The sequence below is a fragment of the Platichthys flesus genome, chromosome 16, assembly GCF_949316205.1.
Source record: "Platichthys flesus chromosome 16, fPlaFle2.1, whole genome shotgun sequence".
Classification (NCBI taxonomy): Eukaryota; Metazoa; Chordata; class Actinopteri; order Pleuronectiformes; family Pleuronectidae; genus Platichthys; species Platichthys flesus.
In genome coordinates, this window is record NC_084960.1 from 8211048 (window position 1) to 8231932 (window position 20885).

A 20885-nucleotide genomic window follows, 5' to 3' on the forward strand; every position below is an offset into this window, starting at 1 on the left:
TGTTCCCCTCACTCTCTCCTGTGCTCCATCCTCTAACTCGTCTTTCCCCACCATGACATATTGCTCTCTCTCTCCTGTCCCTGCATGCTGAATACACTGACACTTCAATCCCCCCCAACTGTCTTTATGAATGAATCAGTGCATGTCAGCTAAAAAAAGTCAGCTTCCTTTTATCTATACTTTATTCACTTTATCCCCCGGTTCACCGGCTTGCAGAGCTGCTGTCTCTCTGATCCTTCCTCTCTTTCATGTTGTGCCTTTCTTTATCTGGCTCCCTCCTAAGGTAATAAGCGAGGTGTATGTCCGGGAAGCGCCGAGGCGAGGGACTTTAATGTCTCTCAGCCCTTGGATTAGGATGAGCTGCTTGGGGGACAAGCAATAAAGCCCCCAGCATCGGCCGTCTAGTTGCTGGTGGATCCTGGAATAAAGCCCGGCTCCTGCTCAGCCTGCAAACCTGGAAAAGCTCACATTTCCTGTGAACACCACCACCCTCACACCCAGCTTCTGTCTGTCTCCTGCTGCAGCACACACACACACACACACACACATCTGATATCTTTTTGATATTATTTAGTGACCTAGATAAACTTGTAAGTCTGCTCCTAATGAGGAAGCAGGTACATTACTCCCGTCATTACATTACTCAATTACTCCATATTTTACTTTCCATAATTTCACCATAGCCTCATTAGTCTTATTCGTTAGTGCTACAGGACTCCTCATTATACATTTCTGCGTAACCATTTCTAAAAACAAAGTTTGTTGCATATTTGTTTATTATCCCAAATGTGTCCAACAGAGTTCAAACCTAAAGCATTGTGTAATTTGTTTTTGTGGCGTTAAGAAAGTACTTTTAAGCCACCTTTTTACGATTAACCTGTTGTAAGATGAATGCTTCTACTGACTGGATGTCTGGATCTTAAGGTTTCAGAGAAACAGTAATAATCTCATGTCCACCAAACAGCGTATTATTTTCAACCCTTTTCATTTTTAATATGCAGGTTCATTTGTGGAGAGGAGGAGAGGACCTCTGCAAAAAATTCACCTCCAACTGAATGAACACTGAGAGAATCCTCAATAAGGAGACGCATGTGCAGTGATGACAGATCTAGTGAAGAAAACAACCCAAGAACCAAGCTCTGTCTTTTGTTATCTTTTTGTAGAAAATTACACATTGTGCAGTGAGATGCCACCACAACACAAACAAATCATGGGACTCCAGCGAACAATTTCATAAGCAGAAATATATTTATTGTTGAAAACATAAATATATATAAATTATGATTACTGCTGTATTTATCCAATGGAAGCCCAAAAGAAAAGTAGTAAAGGCCAAGTGATAGTGTGATGGCATTTTTTGCTTGAGTCAAGTCTCTCCAAGCATGGTCCCTGTTTAACTGAGAACAAAAACACTGGTGTAGATGTGAACAGTGAGGAAACATCAGCCTTATAAATAGAGCACCACACGGATGATGGTTGGTGAATTCACAGCTCAGCAGTCGCTGACACATCCATGTTTCAGTCAGTTTTTCTCTCTCGACTTTCACGCGACTCGCCTTCGATTACGAGAGAAATTCACTTCTTCTTTTTAAAAGGGGGGGGGGGGGGTTGCACCTGGTTGGCTTGGTTACACATTCATCACTGTTTCAGAAACTGGTAAGGCAGTAATTGTTTATCCCATCGGGGTCAAAGGTTCAGGCCAGCACTGTGCTGTTTCCAGGCCACCGCTGGGCACCCATCATCATCTGTCCCGATGGCATGTGGCTGCACAAGGTGTGAGTCCCTTCAGAGGGTGGAGCCATCAGAGATTTGTTCCCCTGTCAACAGAGGAGTGAAGACTGGCTAAACAAGGAGCCCATTCATGCGCTTGTCGATATGCTTTGCTCGCTCATTCACTCTTTCGGGTGGACTTTGCTCTTTCCAGGCACGACATGGGTGTTTGTGAAGCAGAACGGGCGTGCATCTTCCTTATCGACATTAAAGTGATATGAATGTAAAATTGAGTAGCAGAGAAATATTGTGCGGGCTCACTAACACAAACACTAACACACATACATACACACACACACCTTCTTTCAGTACATACATACTTGCACATTGGATTTTCTCTAAAAAATGTGGTTGGTGAGCACACACTTGTTACATGCTTATCATAGAATAAGCTACAGTATGGCCACTCACTAAGGTTGCCATGTTTGAGCCGGTCAGTCCCCCCTTTTCATAGCTCTGACACACTGATGCACACACAGTAACAAGCACTGGCATTTTTTCCCTTGTCTATTCCACCCCCTGCCCACGTTTTTGCATCTTTTCCAAAGGATTAAATACAGACATTCAACCACAACAAAAGAATTAAACATAATTCCTGCTTGGATATAAGTAAGCATAATATATTTCATAACAAAAATAAAGCATCTTCCTGTACTGACTCTCACGTCTCCTCCTTGCACACATATATCCAATCCATTTACAACACTTGACATCATTCAGATATACTGTAATATAATAAGAAACATGGATGACAAGGATAACAACAAATGACATTGAGATTCTGATACTGATGGTTACAAAGAACTGCACCACACAGGACTCTTGCATGTCTCCAAAATCATGGAAATGTCTTTTTTGTTCTTTCTGTCTTCCTTTTGCACTGAGACAATAAAAAAAAAAGTCAAACGTCCACATATATAAATAGTTTGTGAATAGTGATGCGTCCTTTTCAGATTTTGATGCGCACAACAGGTGGGAAAAGTCACAGACCACCAGGATTCTCAGAGAAGATTTTCTCTCCACTCAGAGCAAACATCCCAAAACTCAAATTGTTCAATGCTCCATTTGAGAGTCTTCTGGAGAAAAAAAACACCTCCATAACTCCAGTGCTCGCCATTGTTTTCCTTTATCTCTCTTTCTTCCTTCCTGTGTATGCAAGAGTCATTTAAACAGGGCAGGGCACTTTTATGTCGCCCAGCTGGAGGACATCCACTGCTGTTTCAGAGTCCGAGCACCAGATTCCCACGAAAGCCCAAAACAACTGTTTTATGGCCATTTCTGTTGTTCACATCTTCTTCAAACAACGTCGGTCAAAATGGTCAACACAAATCCCTTTCATCATCTCCCTTCGGCCTCTTTCTGCCCGAGCTCCACAGCATATTTCTTCCTAATCATTGGCAGGGTTCAGTTTTCTGGGTATAGGTAGCGCACCACAGAGGAAGACATCATCCATAATCACTGTTTTTTTTTAATATAAAAAAAGCACCTTTGGCATCTTATGTATTTTTGTCTGTTGTCTATGTTTCTGTCGCTCATTTTTACAGAAATGTTTGTCTTTTTTCGACGGTGGCACGGCAGTGGGGAAGAGGACCAAGCAGGTCTCATGTTTGTTGACGTCCTCTTTTTAGGTTCCTCCCGCACTGAAGTCCCTTGTTCTGATTGGTCTCACCTCACGTCCACTGTGGGAGAGAGAGCGGAAGCTTGGATTAGCATCATAGTTCTCCCAAATAGAACACATGTAACGTGATGGAAAAAAGGTAAATACATTTTTGCATTTTTTGTGCCCGATTGCATTAATTTGTTCATGCATTTCAAACAAGACACACAAGACCCACAATGTTCGAAAATAATTGTTTCTCCAGATTTCAAAGGCAGCGACCTTAATGGTACAAATAAAACAATTAAAAAAGTTATCTCTCCTGTGACAGGCAGCGACGTGAGAGGGTGAATATTGGTGTTGTCAACAAGTCGTGGTGAAGGAGAACAGACGCAAGACAGGTGAGACATACAGCAGACATTGGGTGTCGGCTATCCGCATAACACAAGAAGAAAGGTGCACACAACCACGCGCAATCACAACATGGTGACACAAAGCAAACGTGTGCGGTGTGCATGCTCGGCAAACCACAAAATCAACATGCAGCATTAGGGCACAGAGCATGGTACTCCTCAGCCCTCCCTCTCCTCACACTGATTGGCTGTGATGTGATTTGCGACGGTGATTGGCAGAACCTCTTTGCGCCATGATTGGGCCAGTGCGGTGCCAAAAGGGGAATGGGCGTCACGGTGCTAAAGTCCTACCTGTTCCCTTCACAGCTCTCCAGTGGACTTTGGGTAATGAGCGCAACTTTATTATGTCGCCAATAAATCCTTGCTGGGCCTTAGCTTTTTAGGTTTCCTTTTTCTACCTTTAGACCTACGGTGGCCTGAAAACACAAAGTCGGGTAGGGTGGATGGGAAGCAGGGTTAGAAGCGAGAAGCAGGGTTCATGGCACAGAAAGAGGTACAACAGCCCTGGGACAGAAGCAGAGAGTGCAAAAGATATGGCACACTATAAATACTTCAGATGCCTTATCAGCACAAATCACAGCGCTTATCTGCTCCCAGGGAGAGAAAAGCTTCAGATCAAGGCACTGGTGGATTTACCTGCTGATGCCAAGCAGCCTTTGTACACCCTCCCTTAACACACACGCACGCACACACAAACACATGCACGCACACACACGCACACATCTTCGTCTAACAAGGAGCAAAACACACAAGCTTTACAGTTTTGCAAAAGCAGGCCAACTTAAAGGCGTGTCTGTCTGTTTGCAGGCGAGATAGAAACAAGGTCACCTAGTGCAAAGCCAAGGAGCCAGACAGAGAGAGAACATCGGACAAAACACGAGGAAGGGAGGAAAGGAAGGCAATGCATGATGACGTAGGGATGAGGGCGGGACTCAGACCTCAGAGGGATTTGCAGAATGCTGGGACGACATTTGTGACAAAGTAACAGTACAGTACTATCGTTACCTATTTCTGCTTCTGAGTGCTCCACCACGTGATGCTGTGACGTGCACACACACTCCAGGTGGTCTTCTAACCGCACAAAGACCTCTTTCAGCTTGGGTTTCCTCCTCACATACTCCACCTTGGCCACCTGAAGGGAGGAAAAGAAGAAAAGGTTAGCTGCAGAAACCAGCTCCGGCACCATCATCACTCTTCGCAGAGAGTCATCGATGAATGCGTACGCTCTCAACCTATCCGGCGGCATCAGGAGGCGTAGCACTGTGACTGATGACTCTTTCATAAATCGATTCATTTATAAAAAAGGAAAAAGCCCAGTGTTTGATGTGTGAGGGCAGCATTCCTCAGAGGGTGATGCATTGAGTTCCGCTCGCTGTGTGCTCTATGGGCTGTTGATCAGATGTGTAAATACTGAACGGAGTGTATGACCCTGTCCAAGCAAACTCAAACAATGGGAGAGGAGAAACGAAGCACAGGAGGGGGGGAGGAGTGTATGCCCTAACACCCAGAGAGGGTTTACTCTGGCCTGAGAAGAGAGGCTGGGAGATCCCGCCCTGCTGGAGCATCCGTATCGAGACAGACACAGGCCTAAACTCCCTCGCCCTGTCCCGACATGTAGGCTGGTGTTAAACAACAGTACTATTTCTCCATGGGTTAGGGAAAGTGTTGCTTAACATGTGCATGTAAGGAAAACAGTTTACAGTGTCTAACCTAAGCAGTAGCAGTCCGGAAAACAGCCCGTCCAGTCTAACCAACACAAAAGCAATGCAGAAATTCCTATCGTACAGTCCAGCTAACACCCTCTCCGTCGAACACAACAGGAGTGACCTCCTCTTCCCACCCAACAGCCAGAAATGAAAAGACCAATCCTCAGAGGGTTATGAATAGGGCATGTTGATTAAAGCTTAGATGAAAGCTGAACAGAGAAGGTTGCGTGGAGGTTATGATGATCTTGTTGTGTAATTCAGGGGAGGTGGCCGCGTGCTTTTCCCTCTCTGATGTTAGTGCCAAGAGCAGGTAACCTCCCCGTCCACCACCGAGGGCCTGGGGGCCACATGGAAACAATATCCCCTGCCTCACCTATCTTCCTGGTCACTGCATATGGGAGGATATTGGCTGAAAATCTCCCAACGCTCTCTGGTGTTATGAACAACACGGCTTTGCAGGCTCTCTCTCTCTCTCTCTCTCTCACACACACACACACACACACACACACACACACACACACACACACACACACACACACACACGCACACATTGACAGAGTGCCAAAACTGATGAGAGGCTTTCTTGCTCGATCCTGTGATGGCCCAACGCCAAGGCCGACTCTCAGGGTGGAATTAGTCATGCAGACAGACAAACATACCAATACACCGTAACATACCAAGATGCTGCCTTGCAACAGTTGCTTTCGGTGGAGAAAAGAAAAAACATAAAGAAAAAGAAGGGAGAGAGTGAAAAGAGGGTAAGCAAGCGGAGGAAGTATGCAGTGAGCAAACACGGGACAATGGTGTCTGGGTTAGCGGTGGTGTGTTTACTGTAAGCAGGCCCTGATATAAAGAGAGTGGGTGAGCTGAGAGCAGGATGCTGGACCATCACCCTCAATAGGGAATGTGTGCGAGCATGCTCGTGTGCGTGCATGCTCATGAGCATGCATGCGTGTGTCTGCAAACAGAATGGGGTTATTTAAGGAAGGGGGGAGGACGGCCTGACCCCGATCATGACTAGCATTCAATTACATTCATGTGTTACCCATTAACATTTGGTGTCTGGTTTACCCAATTGGGGAATTTATCAACACTGACACTGAGAGGATAGATAGATAAGTTATCAGAGGTATCACGGGATGACACAAACTTTTCCCAGAAACCACTGCTGATTTCTAATCAAATTAACTGAGTGAAAAACAGGACAGGAGCGAGAGCAGGGGAGAGCAGCGAGCTGAGAGACGCAGCTGTCTGTGCGGACGACTCTGCTGCCATTGGTTACGTTAAACTCTGAGGTGGGCGGGGGGGGGGGGGGGGGTTCGGAAGTTGCCAGCAGGAAGCCAAACGAGTCAGCCATGTCAGGACCCTCATAAATGAGTCTGATCCTAGTGACGATCACACACACAAACCTCCCGGAGAAACAAACAGCTATTGACAGACGGATAAAGTGACGGGCCCCCTGGACGAGAGGCCCAGCAGCAGGCCCATCTCCTCTCCCCTCACACAGCGGGGTTAAAAACACTCCCTGCAGGAGTCACTACACACACACACGCTTTGTATTAGTCGGTCAAAGTGTATAACTGCGATATAACCCTTCTCAGGCTGCCTCTGTTCTGCCCACTTTGTCAACACTTACTCTTTCTGTTTTGTTTCCTCTTTCTTGTGTTTTGGGAAAGGGTTGACGTTAAAGGAACGGCGGAATTCCCTCCTACAAGTTGTATACTTTACGTCCATATTAAACTTCCATTTCCTCAATTTTTTGCCATTTCTTCTTCCTTCCTGTACAAAGAGCACAAGCCTCTTGTGCAGAGTCAATGACTTCCCACATAAAACATACATCAGAGGAGACCCCCATGCTTAGACAAGGGGCCCCACACTCTCTTTGTATAAATCAAACTGCTCTAAACTCCCTAGAAGCCAGGGCCCTGAGAAAAAGTCCCCCTGAGCGGCTTTGGAATGATATCCGAGCCAGAGGGTTTGGGGTGAGGCAGGGGGCTCTGGGAAGAGCAGCCCCTCGGTTTGTCCTCAGTGTCTCCGCTGCTCTCTGTGTGCAGCCAATTGTCCTGTTTGGGTTAATTGGGAATTCCCCGCGCACCAAGCACTGATGAGGCCTTCCAAGGAAAACACAACGTGGATGTGGATGTGCACAGCGGGGCCATTGCGAGCTGGAACAGTGACAGAATCGAGCAAAAGTGAAATGAGATGTATGTTTGGAGACTGGAGGGGTGGTAGGTGGCAGGGTGAGGTGGCAATTCATCTGCAACGGAGGCGCGTAGACCTTCTTCGATGGGGGGGGGATTCTACAGGATGCTACAACTGTGTGGAAAGTTCTGGGGGGGGAGGAATGTGGAGAGGCTCTCTGTGTTTCCATCGGCAATCAAAAAAAGAAAGACAAATTACACCCAGAGGACAAGCAGGAGATGCTCTGCAGAGGAGGAGGGTAAACCACAGAGAATGCAGTTTGAACATCAGACCAAGACAGAGCAGACAACCTGCTGCTGCCCTCGGCTTCAACCCTGCCACAAATACACTCGGGGAGATGTGTGGCAGACAGTGTGGGGAGAAGAGAGGAAGCAAGGGGGGCATTTGTCGCTTCGCACCGGCTTGTAATGCCCAAACGGCACAGCACTCTCTCCCAACCTCTCTCTCTCTCTCACACACTCTCACACACTCTCACACACTCTCACAGACACACACATGCACACACACAGACACACACACACATTAACGTATCACCAGATGTGGATATCTGTCTGCCCCTGACCACATTGCGCCCTGAGCTTCCGGGCCCTTCAGTGATCGAAAGAACCATTATGCAATATCAAATATCAAAGAATGCAAAGATGTGTCATCCCTCCACTTCTCTATTCCCTCTCTCCCGTGTCTTCAGAGAACAACAGAGCTGCAGATAGACAGACGTGGCTGTCCACTTAAAAGAGGGAAAAGTAAATACGATTTTGATGAGAGAGTAAAAAAGACAGACGGAGACTGACAGACCGGTAAAATTAAAGAGTGGGAGATGGCTGTGTTGCAGGAGAGAGAAAGAAAGAGTGAGGGGGGAGTGAACAAATATTTCATAGAACAGACAATCAGACTCCAGGGCTGAAGACTGGCCACTGAAGTCAGTGGGGAAGAGTGAAAGGGAGGACAGGAGAGGAGGAGTCAAGGAAAATGCAGAAATTGTAAAATATGATTAAAATACGGCTGCTACTTTTCCTGCTCGAGCTGATATGTTCCAGCTGGTGCAGCAGTCGCCAAACTTTCCGACTTCTGGCTTGGTCGGGACGCTCCCATGGTCTCTGACCCGGCCCACACCCCCTGCCGTGCACACCACGCACACATGTATACACACGCATACACACAAAAAACTCCCTCGGCCTTCTGCATATAGCCGCAGTGCTGAGTGAATCAAAGGGAAAATAATTCACAGATGCGAGGCACTTCAAACAGGGAGGCCCCTCTTCTCCCGCCTCCCCCCCTCATGTAATCCACAGGACCCCTCAGACGATCATAAATCACACTCACTGTATCACCGTCACACTGTCTTTTATTTATGAAACACCCCGTAAGTCAGGGTCCCACACAACCGCAGGGCTACAGCTACTGCTTCCCCCAACACCCGGATCTGAGGTCACTGAGGAAACTGTTGTGTGTGCTTGTGCCTGTGTGTGTGTGTGTGTGTAGGGGTCGGGGCCAGGGCCAGTGCAGAGAGATGTGTGGACCCCCACACTCAGCACTGTGGCTATATCCACCTGGCCGCTGTCAGCCTCCACTTTGATCCAGCAGCCATCAACACTTCATTACTCTGCCACCCGTCTTCCTCTTGCTGCCGCTTCACATAAATGACCTCGTCCCCGTTCCGCGGCGGTCGAGTTTAGGTAGCATAGAGCTCTCTCTCGCTCTCTCTCCCCCTCTCTCTCCCTCTCTCTCTCTTTCTCTCTCTTTCTCTCACACACACAAACGATCTCTTTCTTGGGTTGACACAGATGTGCACTGATGACTCTCTCCGATCTCTGCAAAACAGTTACGCTTCAAGTGCCATCAAAAGTTTCCATCTACTGAACCAGACCAAACGAGAGAAGCTGAACTGTCTGCATATGATGCCACACTGATTAGATTATGGCAGCTCATGAGGGCAGTGATAGTTGTAGCGACTCCCGGAATAGATCAAATTACAGGATTTTAAAAACAAAGTGAAAATCAGATTACACAAATACAATTTACAGCAGAAAATAGTTTAATTACGTGATTTTTGATAAACTTTATGGGACTAAAAGGTCCTTAACTTTCTTGCAATTTTTCTTTCAAGTTTATTTTTATCATGTAAAGTCATTGACATTCATTGTTTCCTTGAAAACCTTTGGGATTTACCTCATTTGCCTCAAATTGAATCACAACTATCACCTGCAGTCTATTCTGATTCCGCTTTCAAGTGAATGAAGAATATAATAATAACATATAGACAGAGTGTAGGCAGAAGCCTTAAGAGTTAATGAGTGAGAGGATGAGTGACAGCTCCATTGTGTGTCTGTGTCATGGCCTGTTTACTAAGCCCCATTGGAAGAACAAACAGAGGCATTTCAATTTTACACACACACACACACACATACACATACATACACACACACACACACACACACACACACACACACACATACACACACACACACACACACACACACATACGTGTAGACAGAAACTAATGTGAAAAGGAGTGCCCAAGTGCACTGAAGGGATGATAAGGAAGAGGTAAAACAGACAACAACATGAGAGTAGGGCCGAGAGAGTAACAACATGAGCTGATAGGACAAAAAAACAATTTGCCTCAAAATGCCAACGATATACAGTTTTAACTATGATATTTATTTTCCATTTTTTTAACAACTCTACGAACATAACACAAAATAAAGCTGCACACTGTTCTGGAATCAAATTAAAAGAGAGGGAGGAGTCAACGTGCTGGGGAGTGAATATGGTGTCAAAGAAAGTGCAACAGGAGGTGAAGGTGAAGGAGGAGTCAAAGGAATGCTGGATGGATGATCGACTGAAAACATTAGAGTTCAATTTGCTGGCCCAAATGGAGCCATCTGTAAATAGGCCTTTATTTCACAGAGTACATTTTGACTTGTCACACTAAGGAAAGCGCAGGTGTAAAAAATGAAATTATTTAATGGGACTCTGGAATAGAGCGTCTCGTTAAAGTAATCAGGAACATCTGGGCCTTTCCTACTGCAACAAGTCAAAAGTATCTGTGAAGGAGGCCTATGGCTGACGAGGCAGTTCTTCTCATGCCAAGGCGTGCAGACAACACAAAACTACCAAAGAAAGACTTGCCTGCACACAAATGAAGTTTCAGCTTAATGCAAAAGAAGTTAAAAAAGGATGAGAAGAGGAGAAAGAATGTGACTTTAAGATCGGCCTCTTCTCCCTCAGCCTAGTCCTATTTTAAGTTGCCTTCTTTTTTTCCTATTCCAGAACAGGCTTGTAGAGTACAGGGCCTGCACAGACCCGTTCTCTTTTTTGGGTCCATGGAATGAAAAAGGAAAGAAAGAGAAGACGGGAATGAATAAGTAAAGGTGCATTTGGACAAATGCATAGTGGCATGAGATGGAAAGAAACACAGTGAATGTGTTCTTTTCCCATCCCTGGCCGGCGGAAGGAAAACAAGCTCGACCCAGGTTAGACGGGCAACACTTTTAGCTTTCTAATAAATGGAGGGAGAAGCATGAACTGAATCCCCATTCAGAGTAACTGCTGAAACGAGAGACAGAAAGGAAAATCTTGGCATGAGACAATATTTCTTACACAATGCGGTGAATGTCTCCGGACCGGAGGGAGCCCTGGCGGATGACCTTTTGCAGGGACACAACGCCTCTCGGACCCGATCACCCGCCGCTGCTAACCCCATGAAAAACGGCACCCGTGAAACCCTCCCTGCCCACCACGCCTGGAGCTCCTTCTCCAGTCTGTGTGCACATTTTGTCCTCAGTGTCATGAGGGGGACACGGGCAAAGTCTCATGGATCTCAGCATTCCAGGAATCGCTGAATCAAGCCTTAGAGAGTCTTGCCGGCCATCGCCAGTGTCTATCCATCCATCCTGGTCTCTCTGATCACAGACAGAGCTCCTATTGAGGATGACAGACACCAACTGTCTGGCAGATGGAGAGACAGACGAGCTTGCATGCAGACAGACAGACACACAGGGTTGCGCTGTATAACCGAGGTTGACTCTTCTACCGCACTATGAGTCAGCATTTCTGACCATAAACCCTGTGCACTGGATGCAGCGCCCTGTGCCCCACAGCGGCCGTCTTGTTAGCGCAGCTTCTCTGTCTCGGAGAGAATGTCCGCCTATCCAAACTGAAATCTCCCTGACCTGTGCCAGTGTGCCAAGGGGAAGGAGGCAGCAGCAGGCAGGGTTGGTATTTGCTTTATTACTCAGCTGGCCAGTCCAGGCGGCATCTTTAAAGCTTGCATGAGGAGCAGGACAGAAAGCAATGTCCAAGTGCCCATGGCCAGGCAAGATCACAATGATTAAAGAGCAGAGACAATAGAGTGCATAGATAGACCCATAGAGAAACACAGACATAGTCGGAGTGTTCCGGGCCATCCTGTTTATCCTCCAGTTGTTTTTTACTCTCACAGAACAGAGGACATAACTCCCATACCTCCAAACAGAACTGTGCAGTGGCTAACAGGCTGTAGTGTAAATACATCTGAAATACGACTCAACTCCAGCCACGGTGTCTCCTCTGATCCTTAGCAGAAGGACGTGCTTTCAAGCTGGAGATGCCAAAGAGCTTCTGAGAGCGGTGCGACCCCCTTCCAATGCTGTCTCTTTCTCTTTGTCACCTCTTCTCCTCCGGGCTCACTGCTTCCAGAGAAGACAAAGGGCCAAACAAAGGGCGAGCAGAGGAATGGTTTTGCCATAGCGAGTGACACTCAGATGTTTTCAAGATACAGGAGCCTGTTCCCCTGTCTTATATCTGGCAAGGGAATCCGTGTCTGGTCGAACCTTTAACAGATGTGCTGGCAGAAGGCACCAACATCCCTCTCTCCATATCCTCCTCCTCCCTCTGGCTGTCCTGGCACAGCCACGCTGGCAAACATAGTGACGAGGGGGAAGGGTGGTGATTGGCCGAAATGGTTCGGAGAGAGGGGAAAGAGCAGCCGAGGTTAGGAGGCCACTTTCTCAAGGAGGAGGCTCAGAGCAGAGGGGTAGTGTGAAACACAGAAGAGCTGTAAAGGACAGAGGGAGTGCGGTGGGAGAGAAGTGTGAAGGAGGGCAGGTGAACCCAACGTCGCCTCCCATGAGATTTACTTACCTGCTGCTGAGGGAAGGTGGTGATTTGTGTGTGGAAGTGGGTCTGTTAGTGGGTTACTGTGATGCGTTGTGTGTTGCAGTGATGACTTTTACCTTATTGCATGTCTATCCTGTAGGTACTTGTGTCTTACCTTGACCGTGCGGTGGTGCTTGCGGGAAGGGTGACAGCGCATGTTGCTGGTGTTGCAGCAGCCCGTGCAGCGTTTCACCTCCACACAGGGCGGCCAAATCAGGAAGTTGGCAGACGTGGGATCCACCTGGCTCCTGGGGATCTCGTAGATCACCGTCCGCGTCTTACACACCGCTGGGACCGCTTCCTCTACTGGAAGAGGGACAGGGAGAGGCGGGAGTCCAGTTAATGCGTTTCGGTCTTCATGAGCGTTCAGTGACACATATTTTACGAATGCAAGCGTGTGCTGATGTATTGTCAAAGTCTGTCTCTCCCCCCCCCAAGCTGCTTCTTGCATTCTTTCTATGATCATTATTTGATGACTCACTTGATGTGGGAGCTGTTCGTCCTACCTCAGTTCACACCCAACCTGCTATAAGGCTCTTAAGAAGACATGCTATCCAAAAAGCTGATCTCATATCAGCTAAGGAGCTTTGGGATCAAGTCTGTGAGACACAAAGAAACAGCTCCTTTGTTCCGAGGGCTCACTGGGGTTAATGCAGCATGACTAGGCCAGAAAACCTTTATGTCTGCCAGTGGGAAATCTAATAATGGCCTTTGACCCTATTGGCCATTGTGAAAAGAGGGAGGCAGCAAGCACTCATTTCAGATTTAACGCCCCAACAGGCACTCAGACCTCAAGAGGTGACAGAGTGTACAGTAAGACACCATTATGTCGTAAAGATGATATGTGCATCATGTGCAGCATGTGAGGGTTTTTGTGGACAGCTGCCTAATAGGTATTCTGTATCATTTACATATGTTTCGGCACACATGCATGAAATACAACCAGCCTGCTTTAAATGCTACGCTGCAAGACGTCTTAACACACAGATCGCACCCGACAGGGTAATCTCTGTGCCTCGATCAGATATCGTACCGCGTGGCGTTTTATGAAGAAATCTGACTGAGAGCCCGGGCAAGCTGCAACTTGAAACCTGAATGCCTGGAATTTCCACGCTCAAGGATATATTTCTCTCCTGACGCGTGTGTCTTAGATCTCCAAGCCCCTGGCCAATTAAAAGGCTTCGTGTCAGACGTCCCGCTTAACCTCACACACCAGACTTGTTTCTCATGATTTCCTTCATTGCCATAAATACTGGGTAGATGGCTTCATTATGGTTCCTTTTATCCAGCAAAAAGCCACATAAAAGCCACTAACTATTAGCTATGTTTGAAATTAGTGTAAAGTGATCGGTTTCACCTCCTGGGAACTTGCATGTCAGGGGTGATATTTAAGATAGAGGTTATTTTTAGGCCACTATGACACTGTAATGTGTTGTGCCAAGTTGTGATGTATACAGTGCTGAATGTAATCATGACGCAGCCTCTGAGCGGGAAACAGTGAAGCGTGTACTGTAGTATTTATTTAGTCTTACCAATACTCCTCTTGCGTCGGCTGTGGAGCTGGGAGCTCTTCAGGTCATTGTAGTGACCGTGGTGCCGGGAGAAGTTCTTGTGGTGGTTGTGGTGTTTGTGTTGCTTGGGCTCCTCGATAACATCGTTTCCCGTACCTCGTCAAAATAAAAGGCAGCCATATTAATGTCACACAGAGAGGAAGCAAAAAACAAAACACAAAAAGGCTCATTCAATCAATAAACAAGCTATGAGTCTGAAACCGCTGCTGCCACTTGCACAGCGTCGAATGACTGCGGTGGGCTTCTGGCTGGCCTCCTGAGAAGGGCTGCGTGGGATCCACTATTGATGTTTTATATGCCCCTTCCACAACAAACAATGAGTCGGTTAGTCACGCAGACATAATGAGACGTTAACTTCCTACAGATTGTGCTGTATGTAACACATGCTTTGATTCCCTTAAGGGCTTAGGGTTCCCCTGGCAGGCAACCGCTGATGATCCCAACTTTGAGGTAAACAGACCAGTGTACACAGGGCACAGTTTTACACGCAGTAGCTTGGAAGCTTTGTGTGTCAGCCCCACTCACTCTTATGGCTGAACTTTCCCAGAAGGGGTGAAGTAGTCTGGATGAAGGTGAGTCACCATGCGTCTTCAAAAACAACCGGCTTTCACAGACACCCATCGGGCTAAAGTGGTCATTTGACAGGTGGTGCTCTGCTGCCATTATACCTGCGCCTAATTAGTGGTTCTGTGCCTCTCATTAACCCGAAAATGTTTGCTTTTTCAATCATTCTGCGGTTTGGAAAAGTACATGTTTTGCCATGCTGCACTGTAACCTCTCCAACCCGGTCTAATATAGCCAGCTCAGCTAATTCACAGTCGTGGTCACCTGATAAAGCTCACTTGTTTTGGTCCCCACCCAGAATATGAGGAGTTACAGAAGAGTGCCAGAGCAGCAATAAAATGATAAAGCTTGTTCTAAGGATACTGCCCTTTCCCAAAGAGCAGAGTCTGAGTCGTGTTTGCTAAGTAGGTGGGTCATGTCTGTATATGTGCAGCATAACCACCCACCTGGAGAACACCTACACTTGTACAATTAACATAAACGCACACTCACAACTACGCAAACTCCTCTCCATATCCTCCTTAACATGCTAAAACCCAATGTACACCCGCGCAACAAAGCTCAGCCATGGGCAAACACATTCCACTCTTCCTGCTTCTTTGTGCTCTGACCACATTCATCAAAAGGGATTTTCTCTACCTATACCTGGTCCTCCTCTGGGATTGGTTGTTTATTTGCTTTCGGATGCCTTCTTTTCCTAGGTCCGTCAGGTTTCCAACCCAATATCGTCCCTTGAGTGAGAGTCGAGGGAATTTCCTATTAGCCTTTCCGTGCAGTCAGCTAGTCAGTCAGACGGCCGGTGACCCAGAACTGAAAGGTCTACAGAAAGGAAGTGTTGACTGCTGCTGAGGAGTTAAGCAGAGGGCCGCGCTTCAAGCCTGTGAGGCCACTATACCCACATGCAGAGACACACAAACGTAGTGTACAAATGTCACACACGCTCCCCAGTGCATGTCAGCTACGTGTAGACACACACCTACTGAACACTCCTTGCACTGTCTAGTGGACTCATTGGGTTTTTCCCACCTTTTAACGCTGCAGGTCACCGACAGAACACCCACCAAGCTTTCTCAAACCCTACTGGACAAATCCTGCTCTTCATCTCCCCCCCATCAGAGCAGGACAGCAGTGAGGGAGAGCATCACACAGCTGGCCAGCCGGAGACAGCTTGTGTCAGAGCACAAGGGAGAAAGGGAGGGAGGAAATAAAGAAGTCCTTTATGGACTGCAGTCGTTTTTTTTAAGCACAATACAAGACCTTTCTGTTGTCTTTTTTTTCTGTGCACTGAGAGGAGGTGAAGGGAAACCGAGGAAGAGGGAGATCAGGCGAGAGGATGCATGAAACAGCAAGGAAAGGCAAGAGAAATAATGAGAGACAGAATAAAGATAAAGGTGCAGACAGAAGTGAGAGGTTTGGTCCTCAGGAGGAGACCGTCTCTGGCGGGGAATCAGACTGTGACAAATCAATCCATCTATTAACTGAGGGCTTTGACTCCCTCCCTTTACACCTCCTTCACTATTTCTTTCCCCCTTTATCTGTACAAATGTATCTGCCAGTTATAGATTTGTAATAAGAGTCTACATAATTCCCACTATCTGTCTCTGCTCCTTGTTTCTTTATAGTCTAATGGCAGAACGTCTGGGTGGACATTAGTTTATGTCCCATTGTCCTTTATTTTTAAGACACTCTAAATACATAGCCTGTGCTAAGAGGTGGACATGCTACCTGCTTGTCAAAAACAGCAAATTGCACATCAAGTTACAGCCTTTCTGAGTGAAGCATGAGCAGGAATATAACTCCAGAATCTAGCTCCGACCCCATGCCAAGAGTCAGGTTCCCTTTTCTGTCAAAGTCTTTCACTGAGGCAGATAAGAGCAGGCAGGCCGGGGGGGCGCCGAAGGAGAGAGACAGAGATATAGAAGAGGAAAAGCGAGGAGAGGGCGAGGAGCACCTCGGGGGCCAGACAACCATCTGCAGACTTCAGTGGGGTCATCTCGCCTGTCACTCAAAGCTGGAGACGCCGTCCTTGCAAGACGTGTGCAAATAGACAGAAAAACAAATGCGAGCCTGCACTGAGCAAAGCGGCCCTAAATGAAACAAACAGCCGTGAGATAAGCCCTGCAGGCCTACCCAGTGTCCTGACACCTCTTTCCTTACAGGCTGAATCGTAAAGTCATCCTTCCAGTGACACAGATCTCAGATGATAACAACCCAGACGCTACCCAGGAAAAAAAACAAGCATAATCTCTGTCTACATCAATAAAATGCAAAAACATCACACCTTCTCAGGTCTATGTGCTGAATAAAGGTGTCTTAGCCTTTCCTCTCTTCCGCCCTGGTTTACGTTCTATGCCATGAACAGTTCAACCTATACTGGTAGCTTTACTGTCCTGGCCATCCGCAACAAAAGCTCTGAAAATACCCCTCTGGCTGGCGTCAAAGGTCTTTTAATGGGTTGACCAGGGCTGCCACGCTGGCCCTCCGACAGATTTATGTCCTCGTAATAATAATCAGCCTACTACTGTTACCCTGCTAAACATTCCTCTGTTTGAAGAAAGACATGTTAATTCAATTATAAACACCTCTTCTCATGCTAGAGGCGCTGCAGGGATCTATTCTAGGCTCAGCATGGATTGGGGCCATCACTGATGTGGAGTGCAGGTTGGTAAGATTGTGAAATTATCAAGTAAACGCACTAACGATGTGGGGCTATTAGTCCTAATTGGTTCGTCCATCAGAATCATGTGGTTTCACAGAAGGACCTTTCGAGTGACAGGTCTGCCGTGATGTGGCTTTGCTGAATACAAGTTTTGGAGTTACTAATGAGCAATGACCAGTGCCCCAGCTGGGACGGCTAAAACAAGTCGTTACCTATTTCCACCGGCAAATGTGTAGAGGTTAGAGCTGAGTGTGATATATGACTAGAGCCTGTGTAAATAGAGGCTCAAGTGAAGGGAAACAGCTTCTTCCAGTGCACCCCTGTAACTTAATCTGAGACGGTCTGAGAAAGACCCATCAACCCCCCCCCCCCCCCCCCCCCCGCCACAGGAGAAGCAGTGCCGCCAAGAACACGAGGCATGAAAAAACCCTGCCTGACCTGTGCCATGAGCCGCTCTCTCTGTCAAGAGGGCGACTTCCAGCATGTGTGGCCGCCCGGACGCTATAAAGCCAACTTACCGCAGCAGCTGAGAGAATATGCACAAATAAATGCCTGCAGTGAAAGTCCACCTTGGTCACGTGTGGACAGCGGACGCACCTATCAGGGTTGCTGCTTTATCAAGCACGCCAGGACTGCACTTGGCAGCTCCCCTGGGTGCACAGATCCCTCAGCAATTTCCTGTGTGGTGCTCCAGTCACAGGCATGTGCTTTGAGCTCGGTTACAAGAGCCATTACTGCACTGATACTGAATTCACATAATTTGCCAAAGCAACAGGTATTTCTCTGTTTTCTCACTTAACCCAAGATCAGCTTCTCCCTGATGTGTCACAAGTGGATCCGTCATTCATTGGAGTTTAAATATGACCTTTGGGTGAATGTATGTGATCGTTATTTGACTTGATCCTTGAGCAGAGGCTTAAATATAAGTGAGGTCCTCAAATAATAGCAGCCTCACACACACGCACACACAAACACACACACACACACACACACACACACACAGCATGGAGGATTTGACGGTAACTCAGCTGATGAAAGTAACAAGAGGCTGAATTTACCTACGGAGTCATGTCCAGTAGCCGCTGGAGGTCGCTGATGCTGTGGATTTCACTGTGGGACAGTCTGTCTATCAGCTCCTGGGGAAACTGCACTTCCCTCTGGGGGCAAAGAAATCAAACAAACAGGGGAAAGTTAGATGTGTGTCGAGTCAGTGGCAAAACGTCCGTGTCATTGTTTGTCTGTACAAATAATTGTGCTTAAGTTTAAACAACCGCCGGAAGATCAGTGCTGGAGCAGCTTTGCAAGTACGTGCCAACTAACAAGCACATCTGACATGCCCCTCACGCGAAACAGAAAGGTTGCGCCGAAGCCCGCTTGAGAAATCATGCAATTTATGCAAGTTTTTAAAAGTGGCAATAGCACGCCTTTAGAATAATGACACATTTGATTAGGATATGCTGTTTACTAAGGTTCACACCTTTCTAGAATTAGCCCTTTAAAAATCGTTTCTATCGCCTCCACCTGGCACACATGAGGGAAACGTATCATTTAAAACCAGAATTGTGTCTAAATCAGTGCTGTTTTCAGTATTTATTCAGTGCCGAATTAAAGAATAGACTCAAAACACCTTAAATGGCATTTTTACTCATCTTCTTTCTCTGCGGAAACGCGAGAGAACATTGAACCGTCAGTTTTCTGAGGGGAGTTCGGAGCTGCACTGTGACTCGGGCCGAGCCTATGTGAACCTCAGCGTTGCACTTGTTGCACTGCTGCTGCAGGCGCCTCAAGCTAAGGGAACCGTGCAGGATCATAGTGGCTATATATATATATACATAGAGAGAGAGATATACATATATTTCGCCCGGAGCGGTTCCCAGGCATGAATGCACCACAACCAAAACTATTGCCCAGTTGGCTCAGGCTACAAACAGATTTGGCACAAACGCCAAAAATAACTGCGTGACGACGCGTTGTTGGTTCTCAAACGTGCGCAGTCACTGGCCCTCATGGTAACAGGAGCTGCTGCTTGTTCACCCTCAACAAATTAATTTATATATTCCCACTGTTCTTAAAATAGAGTCTTGTTTATTCTGTTTATTCTCTCAGATACGTGTTTGGATAGATTATAGGTCGATTCAAATTAAATGTGTCTTTAAATGCTGCATAGGCTCATTATCAGATCTTCTAATTACAGACTCTGCTTCAGAACACTGTTGCTCTGTAGTTGACTCTCTCTGCTCATCAAGTTGTGGCTGTTGGAGAAATGCGTGCACTGTGGGACCTTTGCACCTTCACGGGAATAAAAAAAGTTTCTGTGGCACCTGGGGCCAAGAGGACACGGTGTGCGTCCGGCCCCGTGTGTCAGGGACTCCTGGTAACTTTACCTCAGCGGTGGCCAGCAGCAGGTACGCCGTCCACAGCAGGAGGTGGCAAAGTGCGGCTCTCATCTCCCTTTAATTCAGAATGAACCCCAAACAGGAAAAACGCGCTGGTCTGAAGGAGCCGCAGAGTCGCTCCTGGCCCCAGAGGATCCACAACCATCCCCTCATGGGAGAGAAGCCGGGGTGTCAGAGCAGCTCGGCGGGCTCGGGCAGACTCCGGGCAGCACTTGGCTCGCGGGTGTGAAAAAGGCTGAGGAGGCTGGAAGTTGACGCTTGTTATTCACATTGGCCGCGCGTCCTGTGGAACGAGCTCTGCGCCGCGGCTCCACATAGCTCCTCAGGCACAAGCGGGACAATCCCAAGAGACGAGTCTGACACGCATTGCACTTGTCCTTTGACAGACAAAAAAAATGCTCGAAACCTCAGCCCAGTTCACGTGGAGATCAAACAAGGCACCCAGCACTACTTCTTGTGGGGGGATCAAGACGCACGGCTGTGTTCGTGTCTCTGGGACAGTCCTGCGAGAATATAATCCAAACGAACAGATCCTCTCGAAAAAAATCACAAGGGAGAAAGTTGTTCCTTGTTGTGCCACGCAGAGCCCGCGTTGCAGTAGTGTGTCAGTGCAGCTGCGCGCACGGCTCCTCGACTGTGCGGGACTCTGGAGTGAATGAAGTCTGAGCGCGTCTGAGCCGCTGCATATGAGAGCCAGCAGCTCCGGGCCCGTTGCGCCTCCCCTCGCGTCGCGGCGATCGTGCATCTATTCAGCTGCAGGGAGCTGGTTGGTTGGTGTGGATGACTTATTAATACTCGAGAGCATGCCCCCACCCACCCCACTGCACCCCACCCCCTCAACCCCTGCGTGCATATGTGCCCTTCAGCA

At 47.4% G+C, this 20885-nt stretch overlaps 1 protein-coding gene across 1 annotated transcript; it reads right to left on the minus strand.

Moving 5' to 3' along the window:
• Positions 1–1229: 1229 nt before the first annotated feature.
• Positions 1230–20670, minus strand: pdgfab (platelet-derived growth factor alpha polypeptide b). The gene is made up of 8 exons (XM_062408742.1): positions 20006–20670; positions 18684–18778; positions 17331–17335; positions 14360–14494; positions 12943–13133; positions 4786–4912; positions 4072–4196; positions 1230–3449 (listed from the first exon to the last, which is right to left on the minus strand). Exons 1-7 carry the CDS (start codon positions 20066–20068, stop codon positions 4123–4125), a joined length of 690 nt encoding a protein of 229 aa, XP_062264726.1. The 5' UTR covers positions 20069–20670; the 3' UTR covers positions 1230–3449; positions 4072–4122.
• Between the last annotated feature and the right edge of the window lie 215 nt (positions 20671–20885).